General features: G+C 37.8%; 1 protein-coding gene across 15 annotated transcripts in view; it reads left to right on the top strand.

Moving 5' to 3' along the window:
* Positions 1 to 21,373, top strand: part of MICAL3 (microtubule associated monooxygenase, calponin and LIM domain containing 3) — an 809,998-nt gene that overhangs the window by 644,224 nt on the left and 144,401 nt on the right. For 14 of the 15 annotated variants that reach the window (XM_053718886.1, XM_053718885.1, XM_053718900.1 and 11 more), the window contains one exon: positions 9,488 to 9,538. The exons of the other annotated variant lie outside the window; for it this stretch is intronic. In XM_053718886.1, coding sequence (XP_053574861.1) covers positions 9,488 to 9,538 — 51 coding nt within the window. The remainder of the gene's footprint in view (positions 1 to 9,487; positions 9,539 to 21,373) is intronic. 15 annotated transcript variants of the gene reach the window in all.

The raw sequence follows: 21,373 nt of genomic DNA, 5'->3' as shown, positions 1-21,373 counted from the left end.
GATGAGCTTAATCCTGATATTACTCTCTCTGATCTACCAGCGAGGAAAGATTTAAACCAGTTAAGGGCTGTGCCTCCTAGACCACAGATATGCTGCAAGTGCTCTATTAGAATCCTATAGTCCATTATGTCAAATGCAGCTGAGAGATCCAGGAGGACTAGGATGGAGTAATCAGTGATCACCTTTGTCTCTTGCCATGAGGAGATCATTTAGCACTCTGACTAGCGCTGTTTCAGTGCTGTGGCGGCATCTGAAGCCGGACTGGAAAGGACTGAATATGTTCAGGCGTGATAGATGGGCTTCCAGTTGAGTTGCCACTACTTTTTCAACTATTTTCCCAAGAACTGGGAGGTTGGATACTGGTCTGTAATTAGTTATGCAGTCTGGTTCTAATAAAGGTTTCTTTAGGAGTGGTTTTACCACAGCTTCTTTTACAGGATCTGGGAAGTCTCCTGCTTTTAGTGAACACTGCACTATTTTTGTGAGGGCTGGGCTAGTGTTTCAATCCATCCAGATATGAGCTGAGTTGGAGCAGCGTCTAAGTCACACGTAGTAGAGTGCAACTTTTGTATGGTGTTTTTAACTCCTTTTATAGCCACATTTGTAAAAGTGGACCTGGCATTCCATTGTAGTGGTTCTGGTGTGTAACTGTTTGGCCTGCTGTGATAGTGGTTCGGATTGAGGAAATCTTGTCTCTAAAGAAATTCACAAATGCGAATTCACATTTATCCTGAGAAAAGTTGGTGGGGCTAAGCATGCATGCTGGTTTGCAGAGCCTTTCTACTGTGTGAAACAGTTGCCTCGGTCTATTGTGTGAGAGTGCAATTTCGCATGATAATTTTTTTTTTTTTTTTAATTATCTTGGATTGATATTTATTTAGATGTTTGGTAAGAGCGGCTTTATCCTCTGGATCATGTGTTCTGCTCCACTTTCTCTCGAGTTTACAGTAAAGGGACAGTATACACCAATTTTAATATAACAGCATGTAATAGACTACTATAAAGAAGAATATGCACAGTTACTGATCTAGAAATCCAGTATAACTTACTTAGAACTTCCAAATTTAGCACTGTTGATTAGGTTAGGTTGGGACACCCAAAAAAAGGGGCTGGAAAAGCAGGAACAGCAGACCTACACCCTATCCCTTCTCTCCTGCATATAGACATCAGTATACATTTAAAACTTTTGGGCTTGGTTAGGAATCTGAAAATCAATACAATGTTATTGAAAAATAAGCAAAACTATGCTTTTTTTTATTATAATTTTTACAAAAACACCCCCAGATGGGCTATATAAATAGATCATCTACAAAACATTTATGCAAAGAAAAATATAATGTACATTGTCCCTTTAATCATAGTTATGCACTTATTGTTAATTTGTTTCATTATTTAGTCATGCATTGTTTATGTATGGACAAATGAATCCCTCGTTTATCATTCATTATTGTAGTTCAGTAACTTTGTAGATGTTTTCAGCAGCTTTTTTATATATATATATATATATATATATATATACACACACACACACACACACACACACACACACCTGCTTTTATATATATATATACACACACACACACTCAGCTGCTTTTATATATATATATATATATATATATATATATATATATATATATATATATATATATATATATATAAACACAAAACTTGCACACTCTGCTCTTTTCTTTAAAAAATAATTTACTGTGAAAGTAGTGACGTTTCGGGAACAAAGTATCCCTGAAACGTCACTACTTTCACAATAAAGGATTTTTCCAAGAAAAGACCAGAGAGTGCAAGTTTTGTGTTCAGCTATATTTAATTGTACTAGCACCCTGGCAGTTGATGTACTGAGTGAGAGTGCTCTCCCTTGTTACTGTATATATATATATATATATATATATATATATATATATATATATACATACATACATACATACATACATACAGCATATATATATATATATATTTATATACATACATACATACATAAATACCCACACAGCGCGCATATATATATATATATATATATATATATATATATATATATATATATATATATATATATATATTTGGAGTTAGGTGGATATTTTGTAAACTATATTAGCAGTCCTATGTTTTGTAGCTTGTTTTCTAAACTTAATTTCTTTTACAAAGATATGACGAGTCCACAGATTTCATCCTTACTTGTGGGATATTAACTTCCTGCTAACAGGAAGTGGCAAAGAGCACCACAGCAGAGCTGTATATATAGCCCCTCCCTTCCCCTCCACCTCCAGTCATTCTCTTTGCCTGTGTTATACTAGGAAGACATGGTAAAGTGAGGTGTTAGTTTAGTTTCTTCAATCAAGAGGTTTGTTATTTTAAATGGTACCGGTGAGTACTATTTTCCTCAGGGGGATATGGAAGAAGATTTCTGCCCTGAGGTTGATGATCTTAGCAGTTGTAACTAAGATCCATGCTGGTTCCCACAAGACTTCTGAAGGTAACCATGAGACATCTTCAGTGTGGAGACCGGTTTCATGCTACAAGCAGCATTAAGGTATGTGCAGCCTTTTTTTATTCTGAGGAGACTTGATATATCAGAACTGGCTGGCATTTATTTCCCTGTATGGGAATGGGGTAAGCAGTATTCGTATTTTATATAAGGGTATTACTGGAGTCCCTGATTTTATTTAATGGTTGACTTATGGGCATTATGTGACACTATGGGCATTCAAGAAAAACGATATATAACGTTTTTATTTATGTCATGCATATGTTTGCTTACTGGTGCATTTGAGGGATTGTAGGCATTAGCTGTTTAAACTTAGATGTGAAACCACTTTCCATGCGGTTGTGTTTGGGCCTACTTCGGCATTGACCTCAAGGGGCGTGGCTCAGATGCGCACTTCCTTCAGGCTAGGCAGCAGCAAGCAGTAACTCCGGTGGCTCCTGGACTGTGCAAGCTGGTCTGAAGTGTTGGAAAATTATTTCGAAGTACCCTGGGGGCAGATGAGGTGCAGAGGGTTTTTTTGTCTATAAAATGACTAATTATTGATATAAGTACTTTAGAGCCTTATTTTCTGCCCTTGCTTCAGGGTGCAGTAATTTTTGGATAAACCAACGATCTTAGGTTAAATTTTGAGATAATTTAACGTTTTTTTTTAGCATTTTGGAAAAATTGTTCACTTTTTCTTTTCTTAAAGGTGCAGTACACGTTTTTTCTAAAGTTTATTTTATGCAATAAATAAGTGTTTAAACGACTTTTGTGGTTATTACTAGTCTGTTCAACATGTCTGACATTGAGGATTCTCATTGTTCTATGTGTTTAGAAGCTATTGTGCAACCCCCTCTAACATTGTTTAACTGTACTGAAAGAGCCTTACATTGTAAAGACCATATATTAGCTCAAGAAAGTGTGCCTAAGGATGATTCTCAGTCTGAAGAGAATCAGGATATGCCATCCAATTCTCCCCAAGTGTCACAACCTTTAACGCCCACACAAGCGACGCCAAGTACTTCTAGTGCGTCTAATTCTTCTACTCTGCAGGAGATGGCTGCAGTTATGTCAGCTACCCTTACAGAGGTATTGTCTAAATTACCAGTGTTGCAGGGTAAACGCAGTAGGTCAGGTATTAATGTAAATACTGAATCCTCTGATGCTTTATTAGCTATTTCCGATGTTCCCTCACAGTGCTCTGAGTTGGGGATCGGGGAATTACTGTCTGAAGGTGAAATTTCAGATTCAGGGAATGTTTTACCTCAGACAGATTTGGACACTATGTCATTTAAATTTAAGTTTGAACACCTTTGCCTGTTACTTAGGGAGGTTTTAGCGACTCTGTATGATTGTGACCCTATTGTGATTCCTCCAGAGAAATTGTGTAAAAATGATAAATATTTGGAAGTACCTACTTACACTGATGTTTTTCCAGTTCCTAAGAGATTTTCGGAAATTATTAAAAAGGAATGGGATAGACCAGGTATACCGTTTTCTCCCCCTCCTAATTTTAAGAAAATGTTTCCCATATCAGATACCATTCGGGACTTATGGCAAACGGTCCCTAAGGTAGAGGGAGCTATATCTACCCTAGCTAAGCATACTACTATACCCATTGAGGATAGTTGTGCTTTCAAAGACCCTATGGATAAGAAATTAGAGGGTCTACTAAAGAAATTATTTGTTAATCATGGGTTTCTTTTACAACCTACGGCTTGCATTGTTCCAGTAACTACTGCAGCAGCTTTTTGGTTTGAGGCTCTAGAAGAGTCTCTTAAGATTGAGACTCCATTAGATGACATCTTAGATAGAATTAAGGCTCTCAAGCTAGATAATTCTTTTATGTTTTTTATAATTTCTTCTATATTACTGATGCCGCTTTTCAAATTAATAAATTGGCGGCAAAGAATGCAGGATTTGCTATTTTAGCACGTAGAGCACTGTGGCTCAAATCTTGGTCTGCTGATGTGTCATCAAAACATAAGCTTTTAGCTATTCCCTTTAAAGGTAAGACCCTTTTCGGGCCAGAATTGAAGGAAATCATTTCTGATATTACAGGAGGTAAAGGCCATGCCCTACCTAAGGATAAGTCGGTTAAAATGAGGGGTAAACAGAATAATTTTCAATCCTTTCGGAACTTTAAAGGAGGACCCCCCGCTTCTTCTTCTTCCTCAAAGCAGGAAGGGAATTTTACCCAATCTAAGTCAGTCTGGAGACCCAATCAGAACTGGAATAAGGGTAAACAATCCAAAAAGCCCGCTGCTGCTCCTAAGAAAGCATGAAGGGGCGGCCCCCGATCCGGGACCGGATCTAGTAGGGGCAGACTCTTTCTTTGCTCAGGCTTGGGCAAGAGATGTTCAGGATCCCTGGGCACTAGAAATAGTGACCCATGGTTATCAATTGGAATTCAAGGACTTTTTCCCAAGAGGGAGATTTCATCTTTCAAAGTTATCTGCAAACCAGATAAAAAGAGAGAGGCGTTCTTACGCTTTGTAAAAGACCTTTCGACTATGGGAGTAATTTGTCCAGTCCCAAAATTGGAACAGGGACAGGGGTTTTACTCAAACCTATTTGTGGTTCCCAAAAAAGAGGGAACGTTTAGACCCATCTTAGACCTCAAGTGTCTAAACAAATTTCTAACAGTTCCATCATTCAAGATGGAGACAATACGAACAATTTTACCAATGATCCAGGAGGGTCAATATATGACTACCGTGGACTTGAAGGATGCTTACCTTCATATTCCAATCCACAAGGATCATCATCAGTTTCTAAGGTTTGCCTTCTTGGACAAACATTATCAGTTTGTGGCTCTTCCCTTCGGGTTAGCTACAGCACACAGAATCTTCACAAAGGTTCTAGGGTCTCTTTTGGCGGTTTTCAAACCGCGAGGCATAGCAGTGGCGCCTTATCTGGACCATATTCTGATTCAGGCGTCAACATATCATCAGACAAAATCTCACACGGACACTGTGTTGTCTTTTCTGAGAACTCACGGCTGGAAGGTGAACATAAAGAAGAGTTCACTTGTCCCACAGACAAGGGTTCCTTTCTTGGGAACGCTGATAGACTCGGTAGCCATGAAAATATTTTTGACGGAGGTCAGAAAATCAAAGATTCTAAATACTTGCCGAGCACTTCAGTCCATTCCTCGGCCATCAGTGGCTCAGTGTATGGAGGTAATTGGATTAATGGTAGTGGCAATGGACATAGTTCTGTTTGCTCGCTTTCATCTCAGACCACTGCAGCTGTGCATGCTCGGACAGTGGAATGGGGATTACGCGGATTTATCTCCTCAGATAAATCTGGATCAAGAGACCAGAAACTCTCTTCTTTGGTGGTTGTCGCCGGATCATCTGTCCCAAGGGACTTGTTTTTCCGCAGACCCTCGTGGGTGATAGTTACAACGGATGCCAGCCTTCTGGGCTGGGTTGCAGTTTAGAACTCCCTGAAGGCTCAGGGTGTTTGGACTCAGGTGGAGTCTCTTCTTCCAATCAATATTTTGGAACTGAGAGCAATATTCAATGCGCTTCAGGTGTGGCCTCAGTTGGCTTCGGCAAAATTCATCAGATTTCAGTCAGACAACATTACGACTGTGGCATATATCAATCATCAGAGGGGAACAAGGAATTACTTAGCGATGATAGAAGTATCCAAGATAATCCGTTGGGCGGAGGCCCACTCTTGTCATCTGTCAGCGATCTACATCCCAGGAGTAGAGAATTGGGAAGCAAATTTTCTAAGTCGATAGACTTTTCATCCGGGGGAGTGGGAACTTCACCCGGAGGTATTTGCCTCATTGATTCTCAGATGGGGCAGACCAGAGTTGGATTTGATGGCATCTCGGCAAAATGCCAAGCTTCCAAGATACGGATCCCGGTTAAGGGATCCTCAGGCCGAACTGATAGATGCCTTGGCAGTGCTTTGGTTGTTCAGCCTAGCTTATGTGTTTCCACCGGTTCCTCTCCTCCCACGCGTGATTTCTCAAATCAAACAGGAGAGAGCATCAGTGATCCTGATAGCGCCTGCGGGGCCACGCAGGACTTGGTATGCGGATCTAGTGGACATGTCCTCTCTGCCACCGTGGAAACTTCCATTGAGACAGGACCTTCTCATTCAAGGTCCTTTCCAATATCCAAATCTAATTTCTCTGCAGCTGACTGCATGGACATTGAATGTTTGATTTTATCGAAGCGAGGAGTCTCTGATTCGGTCATCAATACTTTGATACAGGCCAGAAAGCCTTTCACTAGAAAGATCTATCATAAGATATGGCGTAAATATCTTTATTGGTGTGAATCCAAGGGTTACTCATGGAGTAAAGTTAGGATTCCTAGGGTTCTGTCTTTTTTCCAAGAAGGATTGGAGAAAGGGTTATCAGCGAGTTCCTTAAAGGGACAAATTTCAGCTTTGTCAATTCTGTTTTACAAACGTTTGGCAAATGTGCCAGATGTTCAGTCTTTTTGTAAGGCTCTATCTAGAATTGAACCTGTATATAGACCTATTACTCCTCCCTGGAGTTTGAATTTAGTTCTTCGAGTTCTTCAAAGGGTTCCGTTTGAACCTATGCATTCCATGGATATCAAATTGTTACAGGCAACTAAGGATTTCCGTCAATCATCTTCATTGTTTATTGTTTATTCTGGAAAGCGTAGGGGTCAGAAAGCTAAGGCTACCACTCTTTCTTTTTGGCTGAGAAGTATCATCCGTTTGGCATATGGACAGCAGCCTCCTAAAATAATTACGGCTCATTCTACTAGGGCTGTGGCTTCCACATGGGCTTTTAAAACAATGCATCTGTTGAACTGATTTGTAAGGCTGCGACTTGGTCGTCCCTTCATACTTTTTCCAAATTTTCCAAATTTGATACTTTTGCTTCTTCTGAGGCTATTTTTGGGAGAAAGGTTCTTCAAGCAGTGGTGCCTTCCGTTTAGGTTCCTGTCTTGTCCCTCCCTTTCATCCGTGTCCTATTGCTTTGGTATTGGTTTCCCACAAGTAAGGATGAAATCCGTGGACTCGTCATATCTTTGTAAAAGAAAAGTAAATTTATGCTTACCTGATAAATTAATTTCTTTTACGATATGACGAGTCCACGGCCCACCCTGTTATTTTAAGACAGATTTATTTTATTTTTTGTAAACTTCAGTCACCTCTGCACCTTTGTAGCCTTTCCTTTTCTCTTCCTATAACCTTTGGCCGAATGACTGGAGGTGGAGGGGAAGGGAGGGGCTATATATATACAGCTCTGCTGTGGTGCTCTTTGCCACTTCCTGTTAGCAGGAGGTTAATATCCCACAAGTAAGGATGAAATCCGTGGACTCGTCATATCGTAAAAGAAATTAATTTATCAGGTAAGCATAAATTTACTTTTGATTTAAAAATACTTTACTAAACATAATGGGTTCTTTGTCACCGGTAGATTACGAATACAAGGTCAATAGAAGGGAGATTACTGTAATAACTGGAGTATTGTTCTTATATTGTATCAGAAAGTCTTACTACCCCTTTCTTTTTCTTTTGGTCAGGGGATTTTCTGACTTACTGGTGTGCACCTACCAGTTTAGTAGTGTGTGGTCTCTAAAATATGGGACTTTCAATGCTTTATAATTCTGGGAATATTTTCTCTTCGTGTCCATTTATAAGCATTTCTCTGGTGCTGGAGGGGACTTTCTAAATATCAGTGCGCGCACCAGCAATGCTATTGCAAAGCTTTATTAATGGGATGTCTGCTTCCCCATCATTTGCCGTGAATTCCTTTATGGGGTTAAAGAACATATAGGAATATCTCACACCACAAGGAAGATACAGGTGGCAGATGTTCCCTCTTCTTCTGTGTGCTCCTTCTCTATACTTTTTTTCCTGCTTGTTCTTTTTTTTTCTCTAGCAATTTATCCTACCCCTTCATTGTGCTGGAGGGGACTTTCTAGGGACAGTCTACTTTCAAATTGTTAAAAGATAGATAATCCCTTTATTACCCATTCCCCAGTTTTGCATAACCAACACTGTTATATTAATGCACTTTTTACTTTTGCAATTACCTTGTATCTAAGCCTCGGCAGACTGCCCCCTTATTTTAGTTCTTTTGACAGACTTGCATTTTAGCCAATCAGTGCTGACTCATAAATAACTCCACGGGAGTGAGCACAATGTTATCTATATGGTTCACATGAACTAGCGCTGTCTAGCTGTGAAAAACTCTGAAAATGCACTGAGATAAAAGGGGGGCCTTCAAGGGCTTAGAAATTAGCATATGAGCCTACCTAGCTTAGCTTTCAACAAAGATTACCAAGAGAACAAAGCAAATTTGACGATAAATGTTTATTGGAAAGTTGTTTAAAATGACATGCCCTATCTGAATCATGAAAGTTTAATTTTGACTAGACTGTCCCTTTAACTCCTCTCATGACACCATTGGTCCTTTCCCTTTTACTATATTCTGTCTGCCCTCTCTCTTCTCTACAAATCTCCCTTTGCAGCCTGTATCTTCTACAACATTTGCTTCCTTCTATAAACGTTACCTTTACATATTCCTTCACTTGCGCTCTCTTTTGTCTATTAATCCTCTCACCGTTCACCATGCTTCCTTCTCCCAGTCTCTGTCATCAGTTTAATTATTTAACCAGTATCATCTGTGCACCTTTTTTATTCCGCATCAATAATCAAGATAAGATTTAAACTCAGTGTGTATTGACTGTCTACAGCGTAACAGAATGTGTCTATTAATTCTTTCATATTTATATATAGCCAATAACATACATTTTGTCATTGTGCGAATATGTTGTATGTACAGTATGTGTTTGTACTCCAATTAATTCATTCATAGAAATGTAACTGCATTTTTGTTTATTTTTTGTTGCATTTGTTCAAATTTAACTAAAATCCCCTTAATCCATTTAGCTAATTCATTTCATAACATTAATTTCTGTTATTTTTAATTTCATTTCATTTGCTTTAACTCTTTATTTTGCTCCATTTTTTTATCCTCCCGTTTGTTTTGTTTTAAAGTCGGTGTATGTGCCCCACGCCTTGGCATTCAGAAGGTCATACTCATCAAAGGTAGTGACACTCTTACAACTCACCTTAACTCTTTCTGTACCAGCTTCTGCTCTCAGCCATCTTCTATCAAATAACTGACTTGAAGCCAAGTGGTTAATACTAAAGAACTTTTTTTTTTTTTTAACATTTCAAATTTAGATGTATTTATTTTTTCAAATTTGTGCATTTATTCTTAATTTACTTTTCTATATAGTTAAAATTGTCAGTATATTTATGAAAATCTTAGTAGTGCTATCCAAATAATATATCAGCTTATGGCAGGGTTATAATCACAATACAAATAATAATTTTCCTTAAAAATAGAAACCCTTAACCAACATGCACCTACTAGACCATACAATTAATATAAATATCTGAATTCTTTTATTTAGTTAATATCCATAAACATATTGAAATATATTTGCAATAAAAGGAATATGAAATAATATTATATGCACTTGAAAACTATTTAAATATGCTATGCAAAGTTCATACACGCTTATCTTTTAAAACCAACCTTATTTATAAATAACCTTTAACATCCAAGCAATACAATTCTAAACTGTGCTCTTAAACAATAGGATATATATATATTCTGCTATTTAACTGCAATTTATCCTAATACAATAATTAACTTACAATATCAGAACTTGCACAGATGAGTTACTTAACAAATCAGATACAGATTTAAACAATATGTAGGTGGTGACTACCAATTTAAAATACAATATACACTTCTGAATTATTATTATATATTTGCATCGATAACCAATTTAAGATTGGGATTAGTATAAAAATACATAGGCTATGAAATGCTAACTTGAAAAACACACTGCTTCTTTAAATCTTTTAACTGTACTTTAAACTGCAGTGACTTTAAAATATCACATATAATTAGCAGCCCTTTTCTTATACTTTACCAAAATGATGTTCAGCTTCAAGACTTTTCCCACCTCATATAAAATAAGTGTAATTGCAATGGAAGAGGAGAAGTATGGCCCACTTTGTTTTATAGTTTGACTGTGTCCCACGCAAACAGTTTCAGTCAGTTAGAAAACTCAGCAGCCAGTCCCTTTTTTCCCTTCTGCATACAACTTATTGTCTAATCATAGGTGTGAAATATGGGTGGCCCTTCGAAACCTTGTCACTGCTATTGGCTCCCCTTGTGAGTGTGCGTTGCTAAGGAGATGCATTCTTTAACAGCCAATCATCTCCTGGCTGTAATACCTGTGTCGCAACACCGTACCTTGTCCATCGGGTGGCAGTATTACAAACAGCCAGCACAGAACAAATGCAGCATGACAAAAAAAAAATACAGCTATACATTTAAACATCTTTCTTTAAAATGTGTAATAACTACCATAATTTTCTTCATATTAATAAGTTTGCAATACCAATCGCAGCTGGGTAAGATCACATTACCTCTCTGGTCATTTTGATATGAAACATGTCTAACATTATTTATATTGTATTATATTAATTTATACTGCCAATTATTCTGAAATTAATGGCATTTATACATTCTAATATGTTTTCTTTCACTTAATATAATATGTTCTATGTCTCCGACAATTTCTGCATATATGAATTGATGCCTGCAATAGAAATGGAAACAATTATTATAAATGATCTAAGCATTCATATGTCTATGGTCCATCTGAAATAAGATTAAGTATTATTAATCATTTACTTTTAGGTCCACAAATATTCTTAAAAACCGGAGGCTAAGTAAGACCTTTTATGTTTTCAAAACATATATATCATTTCTATGTATATCTGAATTTATTTCCTATATAAATATCCCCTGCAGCAATTATCTATTTAATATAATGTGTTTAATTTCAATATATATATAGCATGAATCATTTTAAACATACATGGAAAACTGGCATTGTTCCCTTTGCAAAATGTATTTAATTCTATTTGTGTCACCTTCCCCCTAGCTGTGTGTTTGCAACACATATTACTTTGAAATCACAAGATTTAGGTGACAAATTCCAGAGAGCTCCCAAGCATATTCTCCACCCAAACCACAGATCATTTATTCTAAATAATCAAAGGGGTTTCCTGTAAGTAATATGCTTATCCAACTATTTTAGATTTTATCCTTTTAAGTGATTGTCTTAAATTGGGTAGACCAAATGTCTTAGTCATAAAACTCTGCATATAGTCAAATGAGCATGGTCACTGAGTTAGTTTCTTTTAGGAAAATTTGTCTGCGTGCTTACACAGCAGGAGGTGGTGCTTCAAAGGTTATGCTAACTCGCAATTATGGTAAAACATGTTTGTATTTCCATCTAGGTAGCAAATGTTTTATGTCAAGCCTTTGGAGACATCCTGCCTGCATACTAAATGGGGGGAGAGCTAAACATGAGTGAAGTCAGTTTGTCTGAGAGGAATGAATCACTTTCTCCTGATCAGTGAAATATCTGATCAAAGATACAGATTTATTAATCTTGAAATATATGATTAAAATATATATATTTATTAACCTCACATATACCTTGACATAAATCCCCCTTCCAATTTCAAATAGATGTAGGACACATGTATTTGAATTGGCTTAAAGTCAGTGGTATTTGATGAGGATCAACCGTATACCTCATAGACAGTCTCTTATGTAGAAAGTTTGTTATTTTGAGCCTTCATGTTTATCAGCTAGGCATCTTTGAACTACAGTATTTAGTTCATTTGGGGATATGACACTTCATTCTCCCTCTATGACTTGTAGTTGGGATCTTGGATGACACGCTCGCAATTGATTGATATGGACCCATTTATCTATGAAACTTTCATTTTTGGGGATCCGTATTTTATAGGCCACTGGAGATATTTTGTCAGTAATGACAAAAGGACCTTTCCATGAGGGGAGATATTTCTTCTCCCTAACCTGATCTCTTCCAAAGTTATAAAGATAAACTTTATCATTTATTTCATATTCCTTTTTGGACGTTTTGAGATCATAATAGGTTTTGGTGGCAGTTGCGGCTCTTTCTAAATTCCTTTGAGCAAATGCAAAGGCATATTGCAGGTGCTTTCTTAGGTTTTCCACATATTGATGTGTATTGGCAGCGTTTATCAAGTTTTGGTCTGATGTACGGTACAGTAGATGCTGAGGTAGAACCATACTTCTACCAGTCATCAGTTCAAAAGGTGACATTTTGGTAGCACTACTTGAAGTTGCTCTTAATGCCATTAAGACTAGAGGTAGTTTTACATCCCAGTCTTTACCTGTTTCACTCACAAACTTTTTGAGGATTTTAACAATGGACTGGTTGTAACGCTCTACACCACCACTTGAGGCAGCTCTATAAGCAATATGGAGCTTTCTTTTTACCCCTAGTATTTTCCACATTTTGGTCATCACTTCGCTAGTGAAGTGGGTCCCCCGATCTGACTCGATTCTTTGGGGCAAACCAAATCTGGAAAATACATGGTTGATGAGCAATGCTGCACATGTTTCAGCACTATTGTTAGGTGCACTAATGCACTCTACCCATTTAGTGAACAGGCATGTCACGGTTAACATGTATTTGTTACCTCTTGATGATCTTGTAACTGGACCAATAAAATCAATTTGTATATCTGACCATGGCATTACCATCCCCCTTTTCTGCAATGGCGCTCTGTGTTGGTGCAGTGGGTTGAAACTGGGCAGATTAAACACCCTTGACAGTAGGTTTGAACATCTTTCAACATGTGTGGCCAAAAAACGTAATCACGTAATATTTAATACGTGAGTTGGTACCGCGATGACCAGATGTGGGAGCATCATGGGCATGTTGAAGCATTAGACCTCTGAACTTGGTGGGTACTACCCACTGCTGGATGCCAGTTTTGGAGGTTCTAATTAACAAACCATCCTGTAACTTGAATTGTGATTTAGATTTTATTAAGATTCTCAGATCTTCTTTGCCAATACAATCATCTTTTGAGATGGGGTTGCTTTCAGGATCTTCTATGTGTTTATAGAAGATGCCTACAATGGGGTCTTCTTTTTGACTAGTGATCAGGTCCTCACTAGGAGAATCCTGACTCCATTGTACCAAGTTAGGCTCACTCTGTTGTTTTGCCTGGTTTCTGGTAATGGCTTCTACCTGAATTGCACCCATTAAGTGGTCAATATTAAGGAGTTCTCCAGTTATGGTTCCTTGTTTTACTAATGAATCCGCAAGGTCATTGCCTTCCTTATCAGGACCTAGAACTCTGGAATGACCCTTGGTCTTTTTCCAGTGTATGGTTAAATCATTGGATACCACCAGATTATCAATCTCGCAGAACAACTTGCCATGCTTGACTGGTTTGTTATTGCTTTTCTGCATGCCATTCCTTTTCCAAGTTGGCGGGTATTCAACAAAACTGTCACGCACATAATTTGAATGTTTGGCAATTTTCCTCATTGTACATTTTATATGGGGAAAGCAATTGTTCTTCCAGAAAATCATCTTCTGATAATTCTTCCCCAGGATCTCTAGCAGTACAGTCGTGGAGCTCAGCAAGCCCTTGTGCGACTGGATTCTTTTTATTCTGCTTGTAGCGAATTTCTAATGGCCAGCCTTGCAAGGAAAGGGTCCACGCTGTTATGCGGCTATTTGACAAATTCCCATCTCTTATTCTCTCACTTTGCAAATATAGCAAAGGCTGGTGGGCCGTTTCTACAATAATTTTCTCGCCCTGTATATAGCTGCGGATATTTTGTAGAGCCCATACAGTAGATAAGAGGGCTTTTTCGCAATCGCTAAATCTTATTTCTACTGGGGATAGATTTTTGCTCGCATAAGCAATGGCTTTGTTCAAATTATCATGCTTTTGGTATAAAACAGCACTCATGCTTACATCTGTGTACCCTGTTTCTAAGTAGAAAGGTTTTTCCACCTTCAGGGTATGCTAAGCAAGGTGCTTGAGTGAGTTTTCTCTTCAGCTCTCTGATGGCTGTCTCTTGAGACTCACTCCAGTGCCATTTCACCTCTTTCTTTAGGAGAAGTAGTAGTGGTTTAGCTAATTCCGCATAATTATCAATGAATTTGCAAGAATAATTTGTCATACCCAGGAATGATCTCAATTCCTTTAAGTTAGTTGGGTTTTTAGAATTCACTATAGCTTCAACCTTTTTCTTCTGGGGATTTCGCTTCTGGACCCAAGCGCCCGGCCCAGCCGTCGGGCGCGACACGATCCGAGGACAGTGGCAGGTGGGGAGTTTGACTGGGGCGGTACACCTGTCAAACCGTAACGCAGGTGTCCTAAGGCGAGCTCAGGGAGGACAGAAACCTCCCACAGAGCAGAAGGGCAAAAGCTCGCTTGATCTTGATTTTCAGTACGAATACAGACCGTGAAAGCGGGGTGGAAGAAAGAGGTATTATCAGACAGGTGCACAGCTCTTATAATAATCCTATTCTAGGTGTCCTTAAGCCCAATGGACAATGGCGTTTGTGTGCTGACTTAAGACCGCTAAACAAACGAGTATACATGTCTGGCTGGCCTGTACCATACATTGACCAGTGCCTAGCACAAATGCAGGGATCCAAAATATTCATGTCCCAATAGCTTCTATTGCACCCAGTAGCAGAGAGACACAGGACTCAACAGAGTAGATAAATGCCTGTTTATTGTTGTATACTGCAAAGGTTTAAACACACACCATCATTGACAGTTGGATACAACAGGAAAAGGCTGTAGCCACATATGACAGGCAGCAGAAAAGAAGAAAGTACAGGGTCAGACGCGTTTCCTCATGTTAATGCATGATAATCTTCAGTGTCCTGTGTCTCTCTGCTACTGGGTGCAATAGAAGCTATTGGGACATTTGTACTACTGAGCGCAGATGGAGCGCTCTTTTCCTTTGCACCGGAGCAGCTGAGTGAATCCGGATACGTCACAGTAACGTCAAAGGGGGTGTGTGGACTACGTGAAGAGCACCACGTGACCTAGTTTGTCTACACAGTCGGAGTTTGAGCGCTACCCTGGTTGTATTTGATCCAAAATATTCACTGCCATTGATTGTGCACAGGGATATTGGACCATAAAGGTACATGAAGAGGACCAATATAAGCTGGCATTCTCTTTCCAAAAGGTCCAATATGCATTTCAAAGACTTCCTTTTGGATACATAAATTCTGGACATGAATTTGCTGTATTCATGCATAAGGCTATGCCTGATGCACTGGAAAGGGGGACTTTATCTTATGTTGATGATGTTTTAATCAAAAGCACAGACTTTAAAAAACACGTTGCAGAGCTTAAACACGTCCTCAGCCAACTTAAAAGGGCAGGTGTCAAATTATCCCTACAAAAAGCTCAATGGTGCCGCACTCGTGTAAACTTCTTGGGACATGAAGTTACTTCTGAAGGATTAAATCCCCAGAAGAAAAAGGTTGAAGCTATAGTGAATTCTAAAAACCCAACTAACTTAAAGGAATTGAGATCATTCCTGGGTATGACAAATTATTCTTGCAAATTCATTGATAATTATGCGGAATTAGCTAAACCACTACTACTTCTCCTAAAGAAAGAGGTGAAATGGCACTGGAGTGAGTCTCAAGAGACAGCCATCAGAGAGCTGAAGAGAAAACTCACTCAAGCACCTTGCTTAGCATACCCTGAAGGTGGTAAAACTTTCTACTTAGAAACAGGGTACACAGATGTAAGCATGAGTGCTGTTTTATACCAAAAGCATGATAATTTGAACAAAGCCATTGCTTATGCGAGCAAAAATCTATCCCCAGTAGAAATAAGATTTAGCGATTGCAAAAAAGCCCTCTTATCTACTGTATGGGCTCTACAAAATTTCTGCAGCTATATACAGGGCGAGAAAATTATTGTAGAAACGGCCCACCAGCCTTTGCTATATTTGCAAAGTGAGAGAATAAGAGATGGGAATTTGTCAAATAGCCGCATAACAGCGTGGACCCTTTCCTTGCAAGGCTGGCCATTAGAAATTCGCTACAAGCAGAATAAAAAGAATCCAGTCGCACAAGGGCTTGCTGAGCTCCACGACTGTACTGCTAGAGATCCTGGGGAAGAATTATCAGAAGATGATTTTCTGGAAGAACAATTGCTTTCCCCATATAAAATGTACAATGAGGAAAATTGCCAAACATTACCTTGGGTGTATGTTGATGGTTGTTCTTACCATGCCACTATTGATAATGAGCGCAGATTAGTCGCTGGCATTGGTATAACTGGGGCAAATGGATTCCCAAATATATCTATAGGTTTCAACATTGGACCAAGATCCAGTCAAGTTGCAGAACTAACTGCTGTTTTCAAAACCATTGAAATGGCTATTGAACATGGTATTCATGAATTTGTGATCATAACTGACTCAAATTATGTGCGTGACAGTTTTGTTGAATACCTGCCAATTTGGAAAAGGAATGGCATGCAGAAAAGCAATAACAAACCAGTCAAGCATGGCAAGTTGTTCTGCGAGATTGATAATCTGGTGGTATCCAATGATTTAACCATACACTGGAAAAAGACCAAGGGTCATTCCAGAGTTCTAGGTCCTGATAAGGAAGGCAATGACCTTGCGGATTCATTAGCCAAACAAAGAGCCATAACTGGAGAACTCCTTAATATTGACCACTTAATGGGTGCAATTCAGGTAGAAGCCATTACCAGAAACCAGGCAAAACAACAGAGTGAGCCTAACTTGGTACAATGGAGTCAGGATTCTCCTAGTGAGGACCTGATCACTAGTCAAAAAGAAGACCCTATTGTAGGCATCTTCGATAAACACATAGAAGATCCTGAAAGCAACCCCATCTCAAAAGATGATTGTATTGGCAAAGAAGATCTGAGAATCTTAATAAAATCTAAATCACAATTCAAGTTACAGGATGGTTTGTTAATTAGAACCTCCAAAACTGGCATCCAGCAGTGGGTAGTAGCCACCAAGTTCAGAGGTCTAATGCTTCAACATGCCCATGATGCTCCCACATCTGGTCATCGCGGTGCCAAACTCACGTATGAAATATTACGTGATTACGCTTTTTGGCCACACATGTTGAAAGATGTTCAAACCTACTGTCAAGGGTGTTTAATCTGCCCACAGTTTCAACCCACTGCACCAACGCATAGAGCACCATTGCAGAAAAGGGGGATGGTAATGCCATGGTCAGATATACAAATTGATTTTATTGGTCCAGTAACAAGATCATCAAGAGGTAACAAATACATGTTAACCGTGACATGCCTGTTCACTAAATGGGTAGAGTGCATTAGTGCACCTAACAATAGTGCTGAAACATGTGCAGCATTGCTCATCAACCATGTATTTTCCAGATTTGGTTTGCCCCAAAGAATCGAGTCAGATCGGGGGACCCACTTCACTAGCGAAGTGATGACCAAAATGTGGAAAATACTAGGGGTAAAAAGAAAGCTCCATATTGCTTATAGAGCTGCCTCAAGTGGTGGTGTAGAGCGTTACAACCAGTCCATTGTTAAAAACCTCAAAACGTTTGTGAGTGAAACAGGTAAAGACTGGGATGTAAAACTACCTCTAGTCTTAATGGCATTAAGAGCAACTCCAAGTAGTGCTACCAAAATGTCACCTTTTGAACTGATGACTGGTAGAAGAATGGTTCTACCTCAGCATCTACTGTACCGTACATCAGACCAAAACTTGATAAACGCTGCCAATACACATCAATATGTGGAAAACCTAAGAAAGCACCTGCAATATGCCTTTGCATTTGCTCAAAGGCATTTAGAAAGAGCCGCAACTGCCACTAAAACCTATTATGATCTCAAAACGTCCAAAAAGGAATATGAAATAAATGATAAAGTTTATCTTTATAACTTTGGAAGAGATCAGGTTAGGGAGAAGAAATTTCTTCCCTCATGGAAAGGTCCTTTTGTCATTACTGACAAAATATCTCCAGTGGCCTATAAAATACGGATCCCCAAAAATGAAAGTTTCATAGATAAATGGGTCCATATCAATCAATTGCGAGCGTGTCATCCAAGATCCCAACTACAAGTCATAGAGGGAGAATGAAGTGTCATATCCCCAAATGAACTAAAGACATACTGTAGTTCAAAGATGCCTAGCTGATAAACATGAAGGCTCAAAATAACAAACTTTCTACATAAGAGACTGTCTATGAGGTATACGGTTGATCCTCATCAAATACCACTGACTTTAAGCCAATTCAAATACATGTGTCCTACATCTATTTGAAATTGGAAGGGGGATTTATGTCAAGGTATATGTGAGGTTAATAAATATATATATTTTAATCATATATTTCAAGATTAATAAATCTGTATCTTTGATCAGATATTTCACTGATCAGGAGAAAGTGATTCATTCCTCTCAGACAAACTGACTTCACTCATGTTTAGCTCTCCCCCCATTTAGTATGCAGGCAGGATGTCTCCAAAGGCTTGACATAAAACATTTGCTACCTAGATGGAAATACAAACATGTTTTACCATAATTGTGAGTTAGCATAACCTTTGAAGCACCACCTCCTGCTGTGTAAGCACGCAGACAAATTTTCCTAAAAGAAACTAACTCAGTGACCATGCTCATTTGACTATATGCAGAGTTTTATGACTCTAAGACATTTGGTCTACCCAATTTAAGACAATCACTTAAAAGGATAAAATCTAAAATAGTTGGATAAGCATAGTACTTACAGGAAACCCCTTTGATTATTTAGAATAAATGATCTGTGTTTTGGGTGGAGAATATGCTTGGGAGCTCTCTGGAATTTGTCACCTAAATCTTGTGATTTCAAAGTAAGATGTGTTGCAAACACACAGCTAGGGGGAAGGTGACACAAATAGAATTAAATACATTTTGCAAAGGGAACAATGCCAGTTTTCCATGTATGTTTAAAATGATTCATGCTATATATATTGAAATTAAACACATTATATTAAATAGATAATTGCTGCAGGGGATATTTATATAGGAAATAAATTCAGATATACATAGAAATGATATATATAGGGAGGGGGGGTAGGAGAGGGACGGGGTGAGGTGTTTCTCTTTTTCCCCCTTTTTTTTTTTTTTTTCTTTTTTTTTCTCTCTCTCTTTTTCCCCTGGATGAATGTGGGGTATGGTGGGAGGGTGGGATTTGGGATAAAAAGGTAGAAAATATTTCCAACACCTTGTACAAAAATCCGATGCAGGGTTATGGCCTTATCGTTTTTTTATGAATATTATATGATAAGAAATACTGTATTTTGTTTCTTGCTTTCTTTGTCCTTCCTATATTACTGTTTACCGGACCCTGCGTGGTACTTTAAGGTGGAATGTACTTGATTGTTGGAGATTCAAATAACTAAATATTTAAAAAAAAAAAAAGAAATGATATATATGTTTTGAAAACATAAAAGGTCTTACTTAGCCTCTGGTTTTTAAGAATATTTGTGGACCTAAAAGTAAATGATTAATAATACTTAATCTTATTTCAGATGGACCATAGACATATGAATGCTTAGATCATTTCTAATAATTGTTTCCATTTCTATTGCAGGCATCAATTCATATATGCAGAAATTGTCGGAGACATAGAACATATTATATTAAGTGAAAGAAAACATATTAGAATGTATAAATGCCATTAATTTCAGAATAATTGGCAGTATAAATTAATATAATACAATATAAATAATGTTAGACACATGTTTCATATCAAAATGACCAGAGAGGTAATGTGATCTTACCCAGCTGCGATTGGTATTGCAAACTTATTAATATGAAGAAAATTATGGTAGTTATTACACATTTTAAAGAAAGATGTTTAAATGTATAGCTGTATTTTTTTATTTTTTTTGTCATGCTGCATTTGTTCTGTGCTGGCTGTTTGTAATACTGCCACCCGATGGACAAGGTACGGTGTTGCGACACAGGTATTACAGCCAGGAGATGATTGGCTGTTAAAGAATGCATCTCCTTAGCAACGCACACTCACAAGGGGAGCCAATAGCAGTGACAAGGTTTCGAAGGGCCACCCATATTTCACACCTATGATTAGACAATAAGTTGTATGCAGAAGGGAAAAAAGGGACTGGCTGCTGAGTTTTCTAACTGACTGAAACTGTTTGCGTGGGACACAGTCAAACTATAAAACAAAGTGGGCCATACTTCTCCTCTTCCATTGCAATTACACTTATTTTATATGAGGTGGGAAAAGTCTTGAAGCTGAACATCATTTTGGTAAAGTATAAGAAAAGGGCTGCTAATTATATGTGATATTTTAAAGTCACTGCAGTTTAAAGTACAGTTAAAAGATTTAAAGAAGCAGTGTGTTTTTCAAGTTAGCATTTCATAGCCTATGTATTATTATACTAATCCCAATCTTAAATTGGTTATCAATGCAAATATAAAATAATAATTCAGAAGTGTATATTGTATTTTAAATTGGTAGTCACCACCTACATATTGTTTAAATCTGTATCTGATTTGTTAAGTAACTCATCTGTGCAAGTTCTGATATTGTAAGTTAATTATTGTATTAGGATAAATTGCAGTTAAATAGCAGAATATATATATATCCTATTGTTTAAGAGCACAGTTTAGAATTGTATTGCTTGGATGTTAAAGGTTATTTATAAATAAGGTTGGTTTTAAAAGATAAGCGTGTATGAACTTTGCATAGCATATTTAAATAGTTTTCAAGTGCATATAATATTATTTCATATTCCTTTTATTGCAAATATATTTCAATATGTTTATGGATATTAACTAAATAAAAGAATTCAGATATTTATATTAATTGTATGGTCTAGTAGGTGCATGTTGGTTAAGGGTTTCTATTTTTAAGGAAAATTATTATTTGTATTGGGATTATAACCCTGCCATAAGATGATATATTATTTGGATAGCACTACTAAGATTTTCAT

The sequence above is a fragment of the Bombina bombina genome, chromosome 6, assembly GCF_027579735.1.
Source record: "Bombina bombina isolate aBomBom1 chromosome 6, aBomBom1.pri, whole genome shotgun sequence".
NCBI lineage: Eukaryota > Metazoa > Chordata > Amphibia > Anura > Bombinatoridae > Bombina > Bombina bombina.
This window is presented reverse-complemented; position numbering and strand designations above follow the sequence as displayed.